The sequence below is a fragment of the Fringilla coelebs genome, assembly GCF_963513975.1.
Source record: "Fringilla coelebs genome assembly, chromosome: 1".
In the NCBI taxonomy this organism is placed as follows: Eukaryota; Metazoa; Chordata; class Aves; order Passeriformes; family Fringillidae; genus Fringilla; species Fringilla coelebs.
In genome coordinates, this window is record NC_140028.1 from 35,039,070 (window position 1) to 35,064,062 (window position 24,993).

Sequence of the window (24,993 nt, forward strand, 5' to 3'; positions counted from 1 at the left end):
ATTACATATACAAGAGAACAGTGGTGGCAGTCTTTATGAGCAACAACTGTTGATATGATTCTGTCATATTTTGACAAGTGTTGCTCTCTGAGTTCACTTGCTTCTACATTAATCAAGATGACACAAACCAGATATTCAAAATTTGTACAATTAGATGAATAATGCAACAGGCTTACAGCATCACTGACCTAGACTGGAAAATTGGGCAAACCCCACCCCCCCCATTTTGTAAAAAAGGACAAATTTGTGAAGTTTAAAATAGCCACTATAACATAGGCCAAATGGAGGTCCATAACGCCTTACTTTTTACTGCACCTTTCAGCAGATATTGATTATACAGAAGAATAAGATGTTTACTTTCTCCTACGTAAATTTTACTTTTTAATTCAAGGAGTGAAAACTAAATCTGATTCTCATTTCTAATGTATGTTACTGTTATTTGATGTATATTTCTATAATGGTTGTTTCAAAATCTATGTTCATTGCAAAAACAAAAACAAACAACCCAAAACAACAAAAGACCAAAAAAAGTTCCTGTGGACCACAGAACACTAATTAAAAATTGCTTATTAGTTCTTGCAGTCACATGCAGTCTTCTGTGTGAATTTCCATGCAACTATACAACTCTTAGTAAAATAAAGCACCTATTTTATTTTGATAACTTTTGAATGGAAAAATAACACTAAAGGTTTACACTGTGCCTTTTTTTCGCCCCGTTTTCTTGCCCATACGGTATTTCGCTCCTGCAACATGAAACACTTTGTTCGCCTTTTAAACAGATTAAATCTCATCTAGCTTTAGATTAATCAACCCCTAAGGAAAAGCGCCAGCGCCCCCTGGTGGGCACAGCTGCCCTCTGACAACACCGGCGTCATTCCAAAACCGCAGCTCAGCGACCGCGACATTGAATTGCTTACAACGCGTTCATACTTTCTAATCGTCCATAGGCTGCGGAACTCGGCCTGTAACCTGCTGAAGGACTCTCCTGTTCACCCAAAACGTTCACTTTTGTATCCGTATTTTTGCTAGAATACACATGGAAACAGGTTTAGGAGGAATATAACCTCTATGCTCTTTATTTTAGTGGCTTATTTCACAAAGTAATTAGAACTAGTAAATTACATTTATTCTGATGGTTTGTTATTTTACAATAAACTGAAAGCTGTTGTAGAACACAAGAATGACAGTCGGAACCTGAATGGTCAAATCCTAGTGCAAATGGACATAACAGTGCACACAACCCATGTACATGAGTAAAGATGCACTAAGGAAGTGTCTTTGTTTTAGTGAGGCTGCTGGCAGGGAGAAGTCTAAGTATGTTCCAAGTGCCACTCACAGTTCTGCACACTGTTTAACATTGCAGATTCCTATAAAGTTATCAGGCAGATGTCCCACCTGAACATAATTCCCATTATACAATTGCAATTTTAGGGTAAACAGCAATCACAGTATCCCAGTTAAGAAGTCTTCAGAGTATAAATCTTTGGTGCAGAATAAAGACATCATTGCAGCACCAATGAGAAACAGAGTCCCAAATGCAGAGCAGTGTTTGGAACCAGTGTGCCAAAATCACTTAACTCAGGAGCCTCTCAGTCCACTTCTGAATTGTGTTCATCTCTGTAGGCAGAAAGTGTCTGAGGTGATATCTCAGGGTTTTCATTGAGGCACATGCCAGATCATTGAACCTACTATTTCCAGTGTATTACTGGAAACATTTCCTTTCTGGAAATGGAGAGAAACTTTCCAGGCTGTCACAAGTGGCAGAAGCACTAGACTGAGCTGGAGCTGAAGAGTACCGCAGAAGATGAAGCCTATCCCAGTCATTCTCAGCAAAAACCATGACTTTTTGAGCAACTCATTTTGTCTATGTCCAAATACTTGTGCAAGAGTGATACTCGGGATATGAGGTAACTTTGCATCCAAGCAAAAACTTTTAAATAAGGTTCCACTGAATTCATGGAACTGTATGAAATTAATGGGGACCTGTTTTAGTAAGAAATCAGTAAAAAACAAGCAAAAATCTCAAGATTTGGACAATACTGAAATAGAAGATTCCTTTATTGTTCTCTACTTGTACATCATTGACTTAAAATGAAAATATTGCTTATCCATCAGAAGTTTCTTTTGCCTTTGGATTATTTATTTTCTTAAATGCTATCAGTCTCATCAAATTTGAAGAAAACAATATTTGCAGTCTGTTTCCATTTTTAAAAAGAATGTAAATGAATATAAGCCCTAGAAATATTAGAACAACAATAATGAATTTTGAAGACAACATAAACTGAGGTAGAGGCTCCAAAGTATGTGCAGCAGTGGAAAGGGACTAAATATTTATGCCTCAGGCTCCCACATGCTTTTCCTAGCACTACTCTTACCCAGCTCTGTAGCTTCCTCTCACTTCCCAATATGTGAATGCTGTAGCTTCTCTGCAGACTGCAGCAGTGAGCAGTGTGACTCTGCATCTCTCTGTAAGATACCACTAAGACCTCATCTCTCACCTGTTCAATAACCAGGATCATCATGTGTGGGTCATCATAAATTCTAAATTTCTTAATTGTTATATTCATTGCATTTTAAGTAACACTGCCCCCTCACCTGTGTCATGGTTAAATGAACTATCATAGTCTCTGTCAAGGATTTTGAAGTCATTAGGGTGCTGCTAATGTTCTGTAGAAATTCTATCTGCCTTCATGTGTACCTCTGTGATGCTTCCTTGCACCAAATATATCCATATTTTATCACCTCGTATTCCACCAGATAAAGTCTCCAGTTGTACCTAAATAAATTTGTACAGTCTCTATTGACTTTAAACTGATTATATTTTTTTTTCATTTTCCATTAGGATTGCTCTATCTGGAGCCCATTGGTTAAGCCTAAACTTTCATCTATCCTGTAGGAACTGTTTCTTTCTTCTACCTAAATAGAGGTCTCTATCACAGTCTGGGATGCCTCCAGCTTTGTGCTCCATTTTTCCATCTATCTTGGCATCTTCCTATTCCACCAAAAAACTATCACTTAGGTGTTTTTTCAGAGCTAATTGGGCAAAATGTATTACTTCTACTAACTTTTACTCATAGCATTTTACCTCCTCATTTTAAATTCCTGTTACTACCCTCACAGCTACTAAGCAACTTATCAACCTTTAAAGCCTGCAACTATTTCTTTTAAATTACTTGTTCTGAAGAGAAAGCAAAAATTGGAAGCCATTCACTACCATTTATTTAGGTAATTTCTGAGAGGCATTTCAGTCCACTTCAAAGGCTCAGGAAAGGTAAACGACTGTAATGGGCTGTAATTACTTGTCTAGGTCATTTTATATTCAGCTTTCTATCTGTATAATTTTACTATTAACTACTTTGGTCTATCAGTTTCTAAAACGCGTCACAAAAATATCTTAACTTCTGAGTGTTTAACTGGATGATACCCTTCCAACCCTCTTACCCGGTTTTCTTCCTAAGCAAAATCAAAATTTTGATTTTGAATCAGCCTGCAGCTTCTTTTTTTACCCCCATGGTTCTGGAGATAACCATGAGGTTTGACAGAATTTCAGTCATACTAGAGGTCTCATACAATTCTCATCAGTAAATTAATGTCCATCCTAGATGACCGAACTGGTAATCAGCTACTGGCTAGCTAGAAGTGCAGCTTGTACCTCTAATGCTTGTTACCATATTTGAAAGTGCATTTTTATATTAAGTAATATAGATGTGAGAGGAACAAGGAAATACAGCAATCATTCATGCATGTTTGCACGACAGATATGATTTTTATGCAGGTTATCTAAACCATCTAATATTTTAAACCCCTCTGCATGTCTTCTAATCACACAGAAAGCATCCTATTTCATTACCTATCTTACTTTCTCAAGTCCAGATCTAATCCCTTTGTCTCAGCCTGTATGTTTTGTTTGGTAAAATATTTATTTGCACAGTAGTTTACTCAGATACCGATCAACACTGAGTTTCTAATGATCTCATTTTGAGTATATTACAAGCAGAGTACAGCAAAATTACATGTCATGGCCCTCTCTACACTGGCAATTCACTGAATCATTCAGGCTCAGAGGGACCTCAGGATGTCTAGGGCTCACTGTGTCCTGCTCAAAGGAGCATCATCCAAGAAGCTTAGGGTTTTACACAACTGAATCTTGAAAACATCCAAGGCCAGTGACTCCATAACCTCCCTAAGAAACCAGTTTCAGCAGTTAAATATCCATACACTGTTTTTTTTCCCCTTTATATTTAATCAGAATTTTGCCTGTATCATTTTCCGCCTAGCATCACCCACCGTCCTGCTGGGCACTTCAGAAAAAGGGTGTGGCTCCTCTCAGGAACCTCCACTTCAGCTCTGGGAGGCTGAGTTCCCTCAGCTTCAACCCTTCATAAATACTGGACAATCTTAAAAGGGATGTCTCCTGCTTCTAGCTGCTAGAATTGCTGCAGCATAACTTAATCTCTTTGCTATCACAACCTATATCCTGTATACTACTCCATGCATTTAATTTTTTTTCTTAGTTTTTTCTTAAAGGATTGTAAGAAAGCACAAGCTGTAAGTGAATGTGAAAGGCAGGGAAAAGGCAGCACCTCTACTTCTTTACTATCTTCTTATCTCAAAACTGTTATATCCCATCACATCAAAGTACATAGATCCGCTGCAGTAGTTGAAGCATCAGGAAACCTGAGCTTCCCATCTGACCCACATTTGTTTATTATTTTGCCATTTTTAAAAAGAAAAAGGAAGATAAGGCTCTATTTTTCTATTCGTCCTCCTAACTGTACCATCACTTCTTCTCTAAATCACTTCCTCTTATTTCATTATTTTACTCATAATAGACAGTATCACACATACATGAGATATTAGACCACACATACATGAGCTATCAGATGTACTAGTTCATTGCTGTTTCTGCTGGTAATACTAGTTATTTTGAAATATCTCACTTGTAGAGAAGAATGTGTTACTAAAGCTACAATATTATTCCCCCACCCTGTTACAGTACTTGTCAACTCTAATTTCATTTTGTTATGTTTCATGCTAAAAAAATTGAAGTCTTACCATCAATCTGTTTTACCTTACAATCCAATTACTTCTTCTCAATAAAATCATACACCTAATTCTCAGTCTCTTTCTCATACTTACAAATCCACATGGTTAATCTGTGACTCTAAACCCAAATATTTAACTACACATTAACAACTAAGTGATCAGTCTTCTGCAGTTACTAACATTGGTAGTGTCCAATGTAACACAGACATTTCAGTCTGACTTCCAAAGTAACAATCTCACAGTCAGAACTCCCTACTTATCTTCTGTGATTCAGAAACTTGTCAGAGTTTATCAATACCTTTTGAATAGTACTTCTATTAATTCTGCATCAATAAACCATAGTGACAATTCTGAATTACACCAGTTGCTAAACTGGATGTCAAGTCTCAGCACATGCTAACCTTACAAGCCAAAATTAAAAGGCTTTTAGTAACTGGCTGCATAGATACTGTTTAAGTTTGTTTTCTTCTCCCTGATAACCCACTAATATTTACTGGGCACTGATTTTTGCTACAGGTTTTGATGGTAACTGTATTACTTTATCATATGGTTTGCAGTCTATATGTCTTAGAAGAGGTAACAACAGCTGCTGTGTTATCCCACCACATGGCAAACAACTACCCTGAAGATGCAAGTTAATTTTAACATCACAAAGCATTGCCTTGTAACAATAGAAAGCCCCACCAAAAAGAAAATGGAGTAGCACACAATTTTTACATTACCTTACCTTTAACTGGAAGCATTTGGGTTACATGAGGTAAGAAATCCCCAAATCCAAATACACAGTCTGTTGGAATGAGCAAGAAACAATAGCTTTCCTGACACAAGAAAAGCCAAAAATATTTGGTATATTCATTTAATGAAAGGAGACAAGGAATCAGTGCTCAGGGAATAAATTTTAATTTAGCTTTGTGTGACTTTCCCATACTATTGGCAGAAGAAGAATAATTAATACAAGAGCGAACTCATGAGTGATTTAGGGGCAAAGAGGTATGCTAAGAGTATCACCTAAACAGTAATTATAGAAAGAACTTAACCTAATTTCAAACAACAGGAGAAATACTTACTGTTTCAAGGCAAACTACTTAAAACTACTTTGCATGAAGACCCTAAAATGTACCGAGTACATACCAATCAAATGCTACATTCCACATCAAAAGACATTTTTTTGAGAGAAGGAGAGAGAGATGACAGCAATGCATTAGATATCTGATTTCTCATTACTATGATGGCATGCATAAAAACCTACCCACAGCCTCATTCTAGCACTACCAGACTTGGGATCAGCTCCATTACATACTCCACCTGAAAGCGAAACAAATTTATCTGACCTTTCTGAGACACAGAAAAATGTAGAAAACAGTTAAACCAAAGTATGAAGAAGTGACTCTTTCTACTTGCACTGAGTGGAGTGTTCTGAGCTGCTTGGGCCTTGCACTATTTTGAGTACAGCCACGACACATCTAGCTTTCATAATTTAGCTTTCACTTTTAAGTAAAAGATTCAAGCAGATTGAGCCTTTTCAGGGTTTATCACCTAAATGCTGACTCTTCCTTTGAGACTAGGACACAGTTCTGCGATTCTCAATTTCTGTAACAACTGGAGGATATAATTTCTCAAAATATTCTTTTGTTCCCTTCCAGAATCTATTCATACATGGTAGCTGAAGTTCTCATATAAGCGATACCTATCTACATTGAGATGTAACATTAATAGACTTTCTCCTCTCCTTCTCCTTTTCTTTAATGGCAGAGGAAAGCATCGTGAGCCCTCAGTTTAATACATAATTTTTTAACTTCTCCCAAAATTTTCCTTAGTCACTGTGCTCCACATAAGAAGCACATAAGCTCATGTCTTGACAAGTGCCAACACAATTCCACTGAATCATGTCAAATTAGGCTTCTAATATTAGGAAGCAGCAAAAATTATATATTTTGATTATTAATGCTGTCTGGTGCATGGCATACATTATCAGTTCTGGAAATACACTAAATAGTTTCAAATCTAAATCTTAACATAAGCCACTAATGTAAATTAACATCTGCAGAAAAGCAGTAATTAAAATACACTTTAATATACTAGTTAGGAATAAACCACAAATAACCTATGTCTCAAACAAATCTGGAGGGCCAAACTCAACTACCAAAACCAAATAAAACAGAAAAACAAAAGAAAATACACCATAAAATACTGGGAAACAGTACCTACCAAGTTTTGAATTGTAACACTTACATAAGCAGACAAGATAGCCATAGTATTTCAACAGAACTGTCTTAGTTTTGGGTGCATCAGATTCAATAAATAGCCTTCTTCAGAAATTCCATACACTTTCCCCTAACTGTACCAGAAACAACTATATTCAGGAAATGTAAATAAACCCGTTTTCTGCAAATGGCATTAAATTACAGTTCAACAATTGGAAAGGCTTTACCAAGTAATTAATGCATCAGAAAAACCTAACACAAAATTTTGAAAAATTGCTGTGGTGTTCTGCAGCACATGGCCATGGAATCAGTTTTTCTACATGGATTCCCAACACCTTCCTCTCAATAAATTTTTTTGAAGAGGAACAGAAAAGCACGTTTAAAATATTTTGTACATAGTTTTGTCTTGGTTCATTTTGTTTCAATTTTTACTTTGTATTGTCATATACGCCAAATTCTGTCCATTATTATAAATAGCACTATGATTCAGCATGCAAAACCTAAGAAATACTCTTGCAAAAAATATATTTTATTTGGGTTTCTAGAACTTATATGTGTGATTTATATATATATCTCTATGGCCAACCATCAAAACCCTGCTAAATTTATACTTCACTGAATGTTCTTGCTGGCAGTAATTATCTTATTGTGAGCAAATTATCTGTATATAAAATAAAGGACAATTTATTCATAGAAGTTGATATTTTAGCAATTCAGAAAAACATGACACAAATTAACAAGCCACATATTAACAAGAAAAATACCTCTAAGCTCTTCTGTGTTTGGATATAATTTCTTGCCTTCCCACCCTTGCCTCACAATATGAATTATATTCATAAATGTCTCTTTGAATCTCTCTCCCTATGTATTACTTGGATGAACAATCTCTCCTCAGTAGCTGAAAAGAGCCCCAAAGCAAAGGAATTCTATAAAGCAGTTCAAAAACTAGCTCTATGAGGTTGTGATACCCAAAATCCAGTAATCATAGTAACTCTCACTCTGCTATCACCTCCCTGAATTGTCTGGAGAGCTCTAGATCAATCCTGTCCTCCTAGCACAGAAACAGCGATTTCAAATGCCTTCAACTGAATGGGAAAGAACCCTCACCAGAGCTCACAGGGTTCCCCTGGTCTCTTCTGAATCTCCAAGTGAAGAAATCCTGTAATTGCTTACTAAATTACAAGTTTGACTGTTGTAACTGACTTTTTTCCTACTTTTTTTCCCCACGTGCTTCAAAAAGAGAATGTGATTGCTCAGGAGCTGGCAGCAAGTTTAGCACACAGACTAGTCAATCAAATGGGCCAGATCTCCCCAACCAGCATGTGAACTCCAACATTCTCATTCTGAGCTGCAGTGTAAGCTAGAGAATATATGAAGAGTATATGAGGATGCAAGTGCCAATTACTAATACTGGAGACTCAGCACCCTGACTAAAAGAGATCCAGGTACAAAAGTAATTACATCCATTGCTGGATTTCCTTAAATATATTGTCACAGAATGATTTCCCCAGTATGTCTAAACAAAGTACAAAGTACTTTGGACATCAATTTATCCAACATTCTAGGAATATCCCATTTCTAGGGATGATACAAGATCAGGCCAAGTACATAAAGATACTTCATTGACATGCAAATGTGAGAGGTTAGCAAATGTGACACCCGTTTACAAGAGCAGCCAGAAGGATCTGGTGAACTACAGATCTGTTAGCCTGACCTCAGCGCCAGAGAAGGTCATGGAGCAGCTCATCTCGAAACCTCATGTCCATGGGGATCAGGCTCACCAAGTATGGATTTATGAAAGGCAGTGCCTGCTTGACCAACATGATATCTTTCTACAACAAGGTGACCTACTTATTGAACAACAGAAATGCTGTGGATGGTATCCCCCTGGACTTCAGTAATTGACACCTTTTACCCCAGTATTCTCCTGAAGAAACTGGCTGCTCACAATTTGAGTAAGTGCACTTGTTTATTGCAGTGCACTTGAATGAAAAACTGTCTGGAAAGGTGGGGAATAGAGTTACATCCAGCTCATGCCTGGTCACCAGTGGGGTTCCCCAGGGCTCAGTACTGGGGCCAGCCCTGTTTAATAACTTTAGCAATAATCTGGATGAAGCAATCAAGGGCGCCCTGAGTCAGTTTGCAGATGACACCAAATTGGGCAGGAGTGTTGATCTGCCAAAGGAAGGCTCTGCAGATGGATCTGGACAGGCTGAATTGACGGGCCAAGACGAATGGTACTTGTGGGGCTCAACAAGGCAAAGGGGTGGGTGTGCCCTTGGGTTACAACAACCCCACTCAGCGCTACAAGGTGGAGCAGTGTGGCTGGAAAGTTGCCCAGTGAAAAAGGGCCTGGGAGTGCTGGTTGATAGATGACTGAACATGAAACAGTCATGTGCCCAAGAAGGCCAATGGCATCCTGGCTTGGATCAAGAATAGCACAACCAGGGCAGTGATTGTCCCTCTGTACTCAGCACTGAGGAGGCCAACCTCAAACCCTGTGTTCATTTTAGGACGCCTCACTAAAAGAAAGACATTGAACTGCTCAACATATCCAGAGAAGGGCAGCTGGTGAAGTGTCTGGGGCACAAATCTAATGAGGAGCAGCTGAGGGAGATGAGGGTCTTTAGCCTGGAGAAAAGGAGGTTCAGGGGTGACCTCATCTCTTCAACTCCCTGAAAGGACATTGTAGCCAGATGGGGGTCAGGCTCTTCTCCCATGTAGCAAGTGACAGGACAAGGATCCAAGTAATGCCAGGTGATGCCCAGGGAAGTGGCTTGAGCTGGGCAGATGTGGTGCGCAGGACATGTTTAGTACTAGACATACACTTACTCCACTCTTGTTTAGGTACACGTTTAAAATAAACTTTGTTTTCTTTCACAAACTATAAATGAATGACATTTTAAGCTTCTGCATATCACCATATTCAGTACACATCTATCCCTTGATAATTAATCATTCTTTTGAAGCTTTTTTCTTAGCTCATGTAACTTGTTTCAACTCAAGAGAAGCTAGTCTCTCTAGCTATAATTGGTTTTCTCTCTCTACTTTCCCTATAGCAATATGAAGCAGAATCAACCTCACTTTCAATCCATTTTATGCTTATCTAACCAGCAGTTGTAACAAGTGTTGCAATATGTGACTAATTCATTTAATAATTTATTCTAACATTACAAACACAGTCTTAACCAAACAATAGAACTTAGCTTACTGAAATTTATTGTCAGCCTAAAAATTCTATTTAAACATCAAATACCTCTAGTATTAAGCATAGTAAAATGCAAGAGCAGGATTCTATTAGGACTTTAAACACCAAATCCCTCTGCTTTGAAAACAAGTTAAAGCTTTGCTTATTCTCAGATGAACTAAGATATTCTCACAGATGTTTCTGTCTCTTAGCAAAAGGCTACAAGATGAAGTGAAATCAATGAACTCCATGAATGACATTAAACAGACCTGCACATTTCTCTTGTTCATTGACTTTATGTATTTGCAGAAAAACTAGAAAAACTGAATATGCTATTTGCCGAACTTTTACCTCAAAAAAAGATATTTAAATCCACACCTGATGGAGCCTGAGTGCTGTTCTGGAGCACATCAGTTACACAAACACCAGTGCACTGTATCTGCCACTGAAAACTTCGCAGTGTATAGCGTAGCCAGTCTCTGCATGCAGAGGAGGCCTCCTGTCTCCCAGAAGTGTCATTCTCTGTTCCTGCCCTACACAGCACATGCCCACTGGGAGCTTTTCCGATTTCCCAGCAGCTTCCAAAAACACAAGACTCAGTGAAAGGGAACATTAGGAGCAATTCATATGTCTTTCTCTCACACAATCATCCTGCTTAAATCACAACAAAACAGGCTACAGGCCAGAAAACTGTTCTGAAGATGTAGTACAACTCACGTCATCTTTGCCAGGGCTTTGTGGTCTCCTTTCTGAAAATTCTGTATTCTAGTCACATAATGGAGAAGGTTTTGCTCATCTGGGAAAGTCAACAAAAAGCAACAACCTGCTGCTAATATTAGTATAATTTATCATGCCTAGAGTCAGTTTCCTGCATGTTGTCAAAGACCTTTAGGAACCAAGGAAAACAGGAGTGTCTGTTAAATAAGAGGAAATGCACTGGAAACACTGCAGATTGCACACCCTTTCATTAATGACTCAGAGGCTCATTAAAAAAGCAGTATAGATATTTAAGGGGTAAACTACCAGACACTGAGCTACAGTTTCATCCTTCAGGCAAATGCAATCTCCACTATATTCTATTTATCTCCTCTTGTTATAAAATGTAAATATCTCACCAGACAACCTTTCAAGGGTGTTAAAATAGTTAAATAATTAATAGTTGAAAGCTCTGGAAGAGAAAAAAGAAATTCTACAGATTAGAAGAAGAGTTATTAAAGCAAAAAGAAGACATCAGGTATCTCCCAAAGCAATAATTGGAAAGTTTATTACTAATTGAAGTGCAGTTCTATTTTTAAAGTTTGTGGTTTATTACTGTATGGAAGGAATTACACATAATAAACATGAGGCAAACAATCACTAAACTTTCACTTCACATTTATACATTATGGAAAAAAAGGCATAAATTTTGTGAAACCAGCTCCAAGGAAGAGTCTAAAAGTCCTGATGCTCCAAACACTTAAGTTCAGCTCAGATGTAAGACTGAAATCAGAGAGGCTCTTCAGAATCATATAGACTGGCATATGCATCAATTGCAGGAATTTCGCTTCAACTTCAACCACTGTTGTGTGAGTGAACTTCTGGGTACCCTTTGTAGAGATGCTACAGAGTTAACTACTGCACAGCATCTGTTAACACATGGTAACAACACTTTTAGTACTGTGAGCACACAGAGAGGTTGGGCAAATCCAAGAAATTGCTACTTGAGTATTATGACTAAATATCACAGAATCATAGAATCATTTAGGCTGGAAAAGACCATTAAGATAATGAAGTTCAACCATTGATTTAGCACTGCCAAGTCCAGCACTAACCCATGTCCTTAAGTGCCACATCTACACATCTTTTAAATCCCTCCAGGGTTAATGACTCAGCCATTTCCTTGGGCAGCCTGTTAAAATGCTTGACAAACCCTTCCATGAAAAAACTTTTCCCAATATTTAACCTAAATCTCCCCTGGCATGACCTGTGGCCTTGTCCTATCACTTGTTGCATGGGAGAAGACAGAAAACTCCACCTGGCCTCATTTCAGAAAGCTGGAGAGTGAGATAAGGTTTCTCTGAGCCTCCTTTTCTCCAGGCTAAACGACCCTTGTTCCCTGAGCTGCTCCTCACAGGACTTGTTCTCTATGCCATGGTTGTGTAAAACAACACAGAATGTCTTTCTCATCTTCCTTAACTTGTAAAAACTTTAAGAATGTATATTTAAGTATTCATTATGGTATACAAGTGTGCTACAGAAATCCTTATATTTTTACAATGTGTATGTTTATGCACAGCAATACACTTAGTCAATTGATTTTTCAAAACCAAACAAGTCATGCTTTGGTGACTTTATAATCAATACTCACAGCAATTTCAGGGAAAATAACAGTTCAGTCCTCTCCAATGCACATCAGTGAGATACTGAGAGAATAACATAATTTCCAAGTCTCAGCAGACTTCACCCAAACGTGAGAGACAGCTTAAGCTCAAAAGTCATAGAACTCCAAAAAGGGCTGCAGAATTTCTCAAAGAACTACATCAGCTCCTGGTTAGATTTACAAAACATAATACTTGGCATTATGATGTGTAAAAAATGAGTCCCTTGATATAATTTTGTCCCAGACATCCCAGACCCAACAACATTTACAAACACATGTGAATTGACAGTTCCAGCTCTCAGCTTTCTGAAGTCAAGGAGATCCGTTCCAATATGATGTTATGGCTCACTAACGTATTTCAGCCACCTGCTTAATTGAACACACTTAGAAAGTTACCAGCTTGGGAACAGCCCTCCTATGCATCTTATCTTACATATAAAAAGTGATAACTGAAATCAGAATATAGCCCTGTAACATTCTTTTTCTTCTTTGCACATACATTTCTTTTTAAATGGATAACAATGTAATTGTTTCTTTTATTAGGAATATAAAAGAAATTGAGATTAAACCATAATTGACCCACCTAGGTGATGGAGTTTTTTAAAAAAAAATATGCAAAAAGTCAGCTTCATGCTTTTAATATCTAAATAAATCAACCAAAATCTGAAAAAGATTCTCTTGCACACACCTAAAGATGGATGTTTGTGTTCTGCATTTTAAATGTAGTGTACGCTTTAAATTATCTGCTATAAATATTAGAACGGTTTTCCCAGAATCCTGACTTAGGAGCATGAAGTTTTGTAATTTTTTAAGAAGCAGCTGAATAAACAAAGAATACTGAACTCTGAAGAGAACAAATCAATGAGCTATATGCAACAATGCCCTGCAACTCAGTGATGGCAGAAATCCATAATTTGAAATTAGTTATACTGCATTTAAGTTGTGTAAAAAGCATCAAAGCAGTTAATGGATTAATGTGATACATAATAAAAACCCCCAAAAAATAAAAACAAAAACAAAAAACCAATCACAGTATCAGTTACTGACCTGGAAAACACCGCAATGAAAAATATCTATATTTGCTGATAGGAAGTGAATTTCTTTATGTTGCCTTCAAAGGAAAACTAAAACATCCTTCCCATATAACACAGTCATATTCTCAAATTTTGAGCAAATTGCAAAATGAGAATTAGAATAAAAGCCAGTTTTTCAGAAGCACAGCACTTTAAATACCACTGAGAGCTCAGTGTGTATTGAACTCTCAGTGGTTGTTACTATTACATGTCAATATTATAATCACTACAAGCATGGCTACTCCTCAAATATGTCAGGATTTTGCCTCAGAATCTTACATTCATTTATATAACACCCTATTCAAACTGGAGGTCCTGTTCATGAACTTTCTCAGTTTTAAGTTGGTTTTGTATAAACTTAGTCAGTTTTGATAAACTACAGGACAGAAAAATATTCCAGGTTTTACATGGCACAAAACTAGAACGAATTCTTACAATCAAGTAGTTATTAAAAAGAAAACCCCGAAACACTAGCTTGTACACAGGTCATTTTCTACCCAAGTGTCAAGACACTAGAAAATTCCTCTATACTGCCTTCTTATACCTTCAGGGATTCAAGTGTCTGAAAGAAAAAAACTGTACATCTGTTGGATACATTTTGCTCACTATCTGCACAGAAATTAACAAAAAATCTATCCTGTATGTGATAAATAATGAGTGATCCAGGTCATTCTCTTCTTTCTTGTAAAACGGATGCATGTATCAAATTTAAAACTACTGAAAAATAAAAGGAAATTATGTATTAATTCACAATTAATTAAACAGAATATACATATATATTTTTTTACCATATGCATGGCCAAGCACTGGAACAGGCTGCCCAGAGATGTTGTAGAATCTCCATCTTTGGAGAAAATCAAAGTTCACTCATAAGAACCTGCTATAGCTGATTTTTTGAGCAAAAGGTTGTGCTAGATACCTCCAGCAGTCCCCTCCAACCTCAGCTATACTGTGTTTCTTTGAAGACTACAGTAAGGATGCAACAGAAATATAGAAAGTAAAATGAGCAGCATGTGTTTTCCTGATTTTTAGATTAAGGTCCAACCTGAAAAAGAAAAATCATGCCAGAATTCAGAAATTCAAGAAACCTCAGTTATTCTGAGATTGTGAATTTCCCATGCTTTGATCCCACATAAAGCTCCATTGAACAGAAACTGTTAACAAATAATGAAATCCATGACTGCTTTTTAAGCATCATACACTGAAAATCTGAAAAACAGCAAAAAAGAAATTATTAAGTACAACTAGAACCATTATTAATTAAATAAAATTAGTAATTCTGGGAAAGGGAGGGAGCAACGAGCATGAAGTCCTCTAGAGTGCAATTTAAGATTTAAGATACAATACAGTCTAGTGGAAAATTACAACCAAATCCTCTGAAGAGGTTACAAATTCACCTTACATAAGCTTTATGTAGCTAGTAAGTAAAAAAAAAAAAAATCTACTGAAGTTAAAACTGTGATGCAGCTAAGAAAAAGTAGAACCAGATGAAAGACAGTGAAGTTCATTCTGCTCTTTGTACAGAAATACATTCTGCAAGTAAAATGTGGAAGGGATTTATGTAGGAAACCAAATTAATTACTTTAAGCACCTGAAGCATTTGATTTCATGGAATTTGGATGCAGCTGGGAGTTTTATTCACACCCATTTATGGTCCTCCTCACATTTCTCCTGAAAGTTTCATGTTAAACCCTAATGAACCTTCACATAGCTGTTAAATACTTTAGCTTCAAGCATAGGGAGCAGTTTCTGACTAATCTCTGTTTGATTTTTTATAATAAAAAAATTCAGAAAATACACATAATTTTTTGCAGTTACCCAGTAGTTCCATTGCATCATCTTCATTGTCAATGTCTTCTTCGGTTACAGATGGAGCTGTGCTTTGAGCAGAATCAAATGAGTCCTGAGAAAGCATGGCAGCCAGCAGTTTCTTATGTTGCTGCTGTTGATGTTTTAATCCTTTGGTCTTTGGCTCCATTTTTAAGCTGTGAGGGAGGAAAGCACAACTTTCTCTTACTGGTGCTCTCTTCAAAATTCACCACTCATTCCCTGATAATTGTATGTTTTAAGACATTTTGTGTTCTCGGTTTCTACTTAAAGTTTTGATTGAATCTGGGAAATTTCCCATTGATTTTTATGTGTACTAATCAAGTCTAAATAAGCTACACATATAGAACAACAGGATGTCAATTAGTAATCAGTATTGCTAAGCTATTGATATTGATAAGCATAGCAAGAATTTGACAACAAAGAATTGCTCTCTAGAGTGGTTTTGATACCATTACCCCACAGGATTATAGCACTTCTCCTGATTTGTTGAGTTGTGCCTCTGACCTAAATAACAGACAACTGGAATTGTGCAGATGTTAGAAAGGTCTAAGGCGGGACTTGCTGCAGTTTGTCATTTCTTCCTGTATCAACACAAAACAGACAGAAGTTTGGTGCCCCACATGAGGAGCACCTCATGAGCATACCACCAACACCTCAGACCATCCTTACAGTCTGTTGCAAGAAGGCAGAATTGTGGCAAATGTATGATTATTAATACAATAAACAATTGTTCATTTCTTCAGTAAAAATAAGACAAAGTGCACCTTGGAGATGAAGAACAGGCTTTGAGTTTAGGACATCAGGCTATGGATGGGGCCTCTGCAAGCTCTAGTTCATTTCACACAAGAGTATCTAATAAAAACTACTCAAATTCCCCATTGTGTACATACATTATCCCTGGAGGAAGATTCCCAAGAGCCTTGCATCTTCTCAGAATTCTTCCAAGAATTTTTTCATGTAGAAAACTACTAACGGTGACTTGGAAATGAGTTTAATCCTATTTTCATGAAGTTCAAATTTCTGAAAGATGAGCTCAGCACCAGCAGGATTGCCCTCAGCACTTTTCTATGGTCTCTTATCACTTACTAATACCTTGCCTTTCTTCCTTACAGCAGCAACAGAGAGCAGTGCAAATCTTTCCTCTCTAGCAATCCAGAAGATTATAACAAAAAGGTGACCCTCTACCCATTTGAGAAGACATCTCCAACAGAGCTACCTCAGACTCACTACACTGTCTTTCCCAGTCAGAGCAGTAGTGACACCTGTCCTTTCAGTTGCTCTTTTTTTTTCCTTTTGAGTTACTGGGCTGGGCTTTCAAATATATGTCGTGTCTGCTTCCGTTGCTCATCATTACAGGAATGGTTTTTCAGGAGGAAATGGTGATTCTGTCACACCACACTGATCACACTTACTCTACCAGTGATTTGCCAGTGTCTAATCCTTTGGATATTTATACAGTGTTTCATATATGTTATGTTTAGTGACAGGAAAACCAAACATACAACCTGGAAATAATGGAATGATTACAGTTTTGACTTCCCCATTCTTGTATTTTAACAGAGTATTATAATTAATTCTAAGAGTTTTTTGGTTTATCCCATAAATCCTGATACATAGTGATAAACAACCTATCTCCTTTTATTAAAAGTGTTACAAAATAAAATTTAACAAGATAAAATTAGAAACATTGAATGTGGATATTTCAAATTGCCCCCTCTTTCATTTTCCAAAATGAAACTTATTTTTACAAAAGATAACTTATCTATTTAAGGCTACATTAACTATGAAATAGATTACTGAAATACAGATGACATAGACAAACTTTCTTTACAACTGATAAAGTCACTCTTTTGAGAGCAAAACACACTCTTCCCACTATTTTCAGATGCACTAATTATTTGCTACATTAAAACTAAGTTATTATTTCTTGGTACTTGTCTTGTGCATTTGGTGTGTGGTCATTTCCAAAATTCTGCTAATAGCACTTTAATTCACAATAACACTAAATCAGACCTTGAAGAAACTGCCAGTTATTAGTGAACTATTATTAAATATTCAAATTAACCTTGATCAACATGGGTCTTTAAAATTTCCATTTATAGTTGACATCAATTTTAGTATCACCACTATCTTGAAGTTCTGCAACTTTATGATTCCTTTGCAAGACTGCAAACATGATTTTTATAAATGTCATACAAAAACTGATGAAATGCTAATGAAGCAAAGAATTATCCCAGACATAAAATCAGTCATCCAAATGTAAATCCATATGCTGCATGTAATTTAGTAGTTACTCATTCCCACTGAAAATCAGTACTCCCACTTAGAAATACATATTTTTCAACAGGCCTTCAACACTTACTGCACCTACAAAAAGAAACATCAGTACCCCATGAGTCTTTCCTGGCATCAAGTTCCCTATATTTTCCTTATTCACACACCAGAAAACCTGATTTTGTCATGATACTTGACATGATTCCTCAAATACTATACTCAAAGCCATTAATTACATTTTTAATTATAGCATTAGCTGTGAGGCTTCTCTCAGTTTGTACCACCCTCTACAAAGAGAAAAACGTGCTGCTTTGAATCATGTCTGTTGCTCAGAACCAGACCTCTTTGCACCCTTCTGGAAATTAGACAGAGATGCTTATTTCTTCTCCTTTCTATTGACAGAAGGGATACAATAGCCTCAATTTGCTCTGAAACATGGAAGAGATTTTTATTCAATGCCTTTACTGAACTGCTGAATAAGGAAAAGGAAACCCAGGCCTCCACAATCAAGCTGCAGTGCCAATTGCTGACTCCATTATTTTCCCAGGAACTGCCCTGAAGAGACCCAGAGTCTGAGTTGTGTTGGTTCCTGTCCAAGGGCTGGCTGAGGGATCATTGCTACACGCTGCTACTTCTTTGAAATAGTAGTACTCACAGCTACCCCCATGACAATCTAATTAACAAAAGTACTCATGGATAACAAATATTCCCAAGATGTGAGGAAAGTGAATGAATGCAGTCTGTAAGAGCACAGCTAGCGATATATTAGTTTCAGTGCAACAGGGAGGTGAATTCCAGTGTAGAAGGTGCATGGAAGAATGCGAAGTGAAGGAATACCTCAGACCTTTTCAAAGGGAAAGCAGAGAGTTCCTGCCTTCTAAAAAAAGGAAGAAAAAGGTGTCTGCTCCAATCAAAGTACTAGTTATAACCCAGGAGATATGCTCCAAGGCTAAGGGAGAAACGTAGATGCTTAAGTCAATTAACAGAAAGAGTGCAGAAGATTTATCCCTTTTAAAGCAAGGCTGAGTATTTAACCTTCTGTGATAAACATATCTTTAAATCATGGAAAATTGACTCCTTGTATTTTAATAATCTCTCCCATGTAGCTGAAGCACAAACTCTTTCAGTCAAGCACAATAAATCTTCAGAAATTATTTACTGCAGAGAACAAAATTTCTCTTTGAGAGACTTGCTATTAACACCAAAAAAGCTAAGAAGTGAAATGAAAATGAAATTCGGAAGTCCTGTTAAAAATAACATAGATACTGCTTCCCTTGCCTATCTCTCCTTTAAATGAGAAAACCAGATTTATCACTTAAGTGTCAAGAAGAGTAATAAATAGTTACTACCAGCCCAAGAAAGATGGAAGGGTATGAAGTATCTGAATGAAGCTATCCATCACAACATTATTACACAATGGACGCCAACCATGTCAAAATACACTTAGCTTTTCACATGAGAATAAATCCATAGGATTGCAAATGGGTATTAAGTTAATCATTTAGAAAAGCATGAGAAGAAAAAAGTCACATATTAATGACTTCTATTTATTCTGCCTGTGTCCATACTATGGCATGAGAATTCAAAACCCCTGCATTCTGCCCTCAGAAATGGAATTTTTGTAACGCAGACACCTCTGTTTCACAAAATATAGAGTTTCTAGGCCAGATCAAAAACCCACCTTCCTCCAGGACTGCTGCTATCCTCGCTGTCCCACTGCTCATTTTTATTTCTTGGTATTGGTGGCTGCAGCATCTCAGCAGCCAGAGGGTCTGCATCATTCTCTTCACGGCCAATCCATTCTCCAATAACACGAGGTCTGAGAAGGGGGGTGTTAAAACCTGCTGTGTCCTGAAGAGAAATAAAAATAACAATGCACTGTTTATTCTCAACCATAGATGTAAACAGAGAAAGAAAAGAAAAAAAATTTTAGAAGTACAAAACCAATACATTGCATTGTCATTTCAGAGGGCTACAAAATACCCAGAAACAATGATGGACTAATGAAAAATTCTCCATTAACAAAATTCCAATAAATAATTGTGTACACTGATGCCTGAAATCACACATTTATTTTTTAATTGCCACTGTAGAAAAATCACTTTTTTTAAATAAATGCACAGCTCTTAAAACCTTCAGTGTATCAGTTCTGCTAAGCAACACAAGGCCACTAGTATTAAAAAAACCCAACCAAAAGACTGTTGTAGATTAATAGCATCACTCTTATTTGCATTATGAATTAATGCAAAATTAATAACTAGATCTGCATTTTGCATTTTAAAAATAACCCTGCTGGGCTTTACATAATGTATCTTTCTATTCTGAAAATGGTATTAACATTTGAATAAAAAGCATTTCTGAACCTATTTTTAACCACTTACTGGAGGACAATAAACTGGACAGGATTACAAGAAGCAAGCAAAATATAACTGACATATTCAAAACAGAATCACAGAATCCTAGAATTTCTAGGTTGGAAGAGACCTTGAAGATCATCGAGTCCAACCCATGTTCTAACACCTCAACTAGATCATGGCACCAAGCGCCACATCCAGTCTTTTTTTAAACACATCAAGGGATGGTGACTCCACCACCTCCCTGGGCAGATGACTGCAGTATTTGACCACTCTTTCTGTGAAAAACTTCCTCCTTAATTCTAGCAATAGCAATAACTTGCACCATCATATTAGGAATTTAGATTAAAGAAACAAGTTGTCCTTAAATTGTATAAAAAAGCATTCTGATGTAGTGAGTTTCTCTGTTTTCAATTTTACTAGAATGGTTGTAGATAAAGGGTCATTTAGAACACCACAGTCAAACTAAAAAACACACCTGTATTCCAGAAAAAAAAGGATATGAAATTATGCGATAGGAATAATTATTTTTCTTTAATTAAACTGTTTATGGGCAGCTAAAGATATTTCAAACACAGTGTGCCTAATTAGGAGAGATATATTTCTATCATTTGATGAGTGAAAATTATAGGAAAGCAAATCCTTGACTGTTACTTAACTTAGTGCCTCAATAAATATTCCTGCCATAAAAGAATGCTTTCCAAACAAAAAGCATCTGGAAAAAGTACAGCACACTGACTAGGTAGCCTAGAAACCATACTTAATCTCTTTCCTAAAAACAAACCACTTTTGAAATCTCCTCCTAATTGAAACAGATACAGTAAAAGCAGTTTGAAGTAGAGGCCTCTATTGGAATAAAAGTAACAAATTTAAAAAAACCCAAAAAAATGCTGCAAAGTGCTTTCAATATGAATATATTTACCCTCTGGCTAGATGCTACAATTCTGCTGAGCACAAGAACCTCTATTTTGAGAGTAATATGTAACCCAGGCCCTGGATCTGACTCACTCACCCTTGTTCTTTTGTTTTGCTTTCTGTAATGGGCCTGCGATTGCTTTTCCACACTCCACTCCCCGTACTCTGTCCATATTTGTCCATCACTTGACTGTTTAATTAAATTTTACTCAATGTTTTTTCTCTGCAAGGATCATTGAAAATTGAGTCCATGGCTTCAGATGTTTTAGGATACTTAAGCACTGGAGTTGGGGTTTTTTTATGTACTTACAAATATATGTTTTATGTGTCTATTTGGAGCTGTGGCATGGTCAAGTAATGTGGACTAGATGACAGTCCCCTCTGGGCACTTGACAATTGTAAATTGTCACAAGTGTAACGAATCTTGTGAGCTTAGAAAAAAGATTGTTTCGCTGCTCATAATGCCTTCATTACACAAGGTGCTTACATTAGTTAATTAACCATCTGGCCCCTTCTGAGGTTTATTACTGCTATTCTAGTTATTCTATTCTGTCCCTTTCTCCCTAGGATAATTTCTAATAATTAATAAAAATTGTTCCTGGAACTAGTTAGTTAGAATAACTTGCACTGTCAATCTTGCTAAAAGCTTTCAGTCCCTTAAATGAAAATGCAAAGCACCAAAAAATTTGCCCATAAGTTTTTCCTGACACTACGCACTGCAAAATCAACATATAAATAAGTAGAACATGCATTCTGTGACTGTCCTTGCTACGCTAATTTATTTTGTAGGCATTTTAGGGATAAAGTAGCACTTTCATACTCTACTTAACAGAAATGGAATTTACATTACATAGTCATGCTTTGCCCCACTTTATCACCTTGCTTTCTTTTTTGAATTGTGTTAGATTAGTACACTGTAGTTTCACTGACCTAATTTATTGTCCTCCTTTCAACTACATAAGCAGCCTCGGTGAAAGCACCAAATGGAGAAGCAGAGACAGCTCTATTCCGAACACCAGGATGTTCATTTGGCAGTCTATTTCAAAGGCTGCAAAATATTGAGATGAAGTATTCTGTTCTCAAGCAAGATGTTATAGCTTTGGTTGCTTTTTTTCATATAAATTTTAGAATCTTAATTGATTTCCAATTTATATTCACCCCTAAATAACAGAAGATATTGACAGTGACATTAGTGTGCACAGAAATATTTTCAGTTCAGGTAGGTATTTAAATCTGCACTAAAACAAAGAGGACTATTTCATGGTGCAGTCCAGGTGTCATTCACTTATCCACATCAGTGGCTACCAAAATGACACACTCAAGCTTCCTTTATGTGGAGAAAAGGAGAAGAAGGGAAAGACAGACAGGTGATTCTGCTCTTCACATTGGGCTGAGATGTGGCTGCTGGATGCAACCTCTACCTGAGAGGACAGCATGTGTATATCCATTTATTTACACATCACTTAAAAAGCTCAGTATTCCTATTTTCTGATATGGATTTTAAGGGAATCTCCATAGTGAGAAATACTTCGGGATGAGAAGAAATTTGTTTATTTTTATGACTTAAGAATAGTTGTTTACTCTATTTTATTAATTATAACCTGTTTTCATTTTAGAATCTACATATAAGAAGAAAGTATGCCCCAGACAGCATAGAAAAAAAATTTAATATTAACATTGAGGGTCAAAATTTACTATTAATTTTTCGATCTTCATTTGGGTCTAACTCTGGATCTCTAATACTTAAGTATCTCCCATTATTAGTGTTTGATGTGACTGAAACATATCACTGAGAATTTCAGACAAATGTCGCAACGTTATTACAGGTCTCACTCTTCAGTATTTTCCTCAAGAGCTTTTTTTTCAGCCTAGAACTCTGTGAATATCAAAAAAAAGGCAAACATCCTAGCTCTTTGTTGACATTAAACCCTTGACATTATGGAAGCATGCAGTTTCCAAAAATCCTTCAATAGTTTCTGTTCAGTGGCAATGAGGGTGAGTCAGTTCAGAAATATGTATTTTAAAATGCAGATTTAATGTAATATGTGACTGACAAGGCATCCCTTCTTATTTCCTTTCCTTACACAGTGCCAGTTTCTGACTTTACATAGCTTCCATGGCCTAGAGACAGAGGCTGAATCATCAAGAGAGACAGAACACCTCTGCAGGCCTGAAGTAAATGAAAAAAAAGGTAATCGCCACATTAAACCTATTTTAATTGCAGTAATTTTAGGATTTTTCTGGCTTTTTTTGCAAGGTTACCAGTGAACTCAGAAATTTTAGGAGATTATGTCAAACTGGAAAATTCCATATTGACTGAAAGACTCACCTTGTCTTGCCTGTATTTTCTCTATTACTGTCTTGGACAAAAGCTCTAAGTACTGACGAAAATACTAGGAGATATTTGGCAAGAATCCATTTAAATGAAACACTCTTTCACAGAAGTGATTCAGAGCAAACTGGTTTTCCAAATCCAAATGCTAGAGTAACTAAGCAACTAACTAATTAACTGGATTACTTGGAGGGGGAGTTACATCAACGAAAAATGCTGATTAAGTACTCCCCTGACAAAGGCAGCTAGAGGTTACTGAACCCAGAAAGAAATATTTTTTTGAAAAAAGACAATCAGAAACAAAAATAAAGAATCAAAAATAAAGAAACATACACATGCATTCTCTGTTTTCTCTAGGTTCATAATCTAAACCACAGATAAAACAGCATAATTATGGGCTCTGTTATAGTCTTAATTCCCCAAAATATTCCTGTTCAACAAGAAAGTAAAGCAAGGAAGAGCACACAGAAGAGTTTTATTTGTCTCTCATAACATCTCTGCAACGTTGATGTTTTACTAGAATCCAATGCTAAGTTGGGCCATTGATGGCCAAGTTCTAGTCCAACTTGATGAGTTAAATTGTTCATCCAAACCATAGATGAATGTGATTTCAAAAATTATTCAGTGCTGCTACAATTTAGATAAGGAAGCTCTAGTATTATTAAATATTTAGCATGTATTAAATATTTAAATCTTGACTACATTTATACCTGAAAAATAAACATCACCTGTGAACACATTCAAGTGAAATAGAACCAATTGTCTTTAATGTTAAAACAACTATTATCAGGTTGTCTTTAGCTGCTTTTGGCCCAAGACAAATAATACACTTAGAAACAAGTCACAGGAACATTTCAGGAATTAGCTTGTGTAAGGGATCATTACCAGGAGGCAGAATTACACAAAATGGTCTTGGCCATGCTTCTATTCTTAAAACAGACTAGATTTTACATTAATTAAAAATCCTTACGGGGTCAAACAAGAAATAGAAACAAAGTTCACTAAAGATCATGGAGGTTAAAAAATCACTTCTCTTCTCTAAACCTATGCTGAAAGCCTGTTGAGCTGTACTGCACAACTGGCACAGGCTAGAGAGTTTAATTTTTGGGGTTTTTGTAGAAATAGCTTTTGATTTCAAGAACATTCAATGTATTAATTGAATGTATATAACCTAATTCCAAGGTGTTTTTTTTTTAAAGCCTACCACCCTCCAGTTTTAAATTATAAAAAATAAAGTATATTGTAACAAAAAAACCCTGACTCTTCACTCAAACTGCATCCTGCAGAAATTCCCCAATTATGTCCTCCATCTCAGTTTTCACACTGAATAACTAAATTTAAAAACCATTAATCTTTCTGAACAATAAGATGTCATAGTTTTAAAAAAAAATCAAACCAACCAGAAATTATTTGCTAAAA

The 24,993-nt window shown here is 36.5% G+C and overlaps 1 protein-coding gene across 1 annotated transcript in view; it reads right to left on the bottom strand.

The window, feature by feature from the left end:
• The window catches only part of LOC311155134 (uncharacterized protein C8orf34 homolog), a gene marked incomplete at its 5' end in the record, with an annotated part of 140,312 nt that overhangs the window by 67,546 nt on the left and 47,773 nt on the right, over nt 1–24,993 (bottom strand). The window contains 2 exons of the mRNA XM_084208059.1: nt 15,688–15,854; nt 19,655–19,824. Of these exons, the coding sequence (XP_084064185.1) occupies nt 15,688–15,854; nt 19,655–19,824 (337 nt within the window). The remainder of the gene's footprint in view (nt 1–15,687; nt 15,855–19,654; nt 19,825–24,993) is intronic.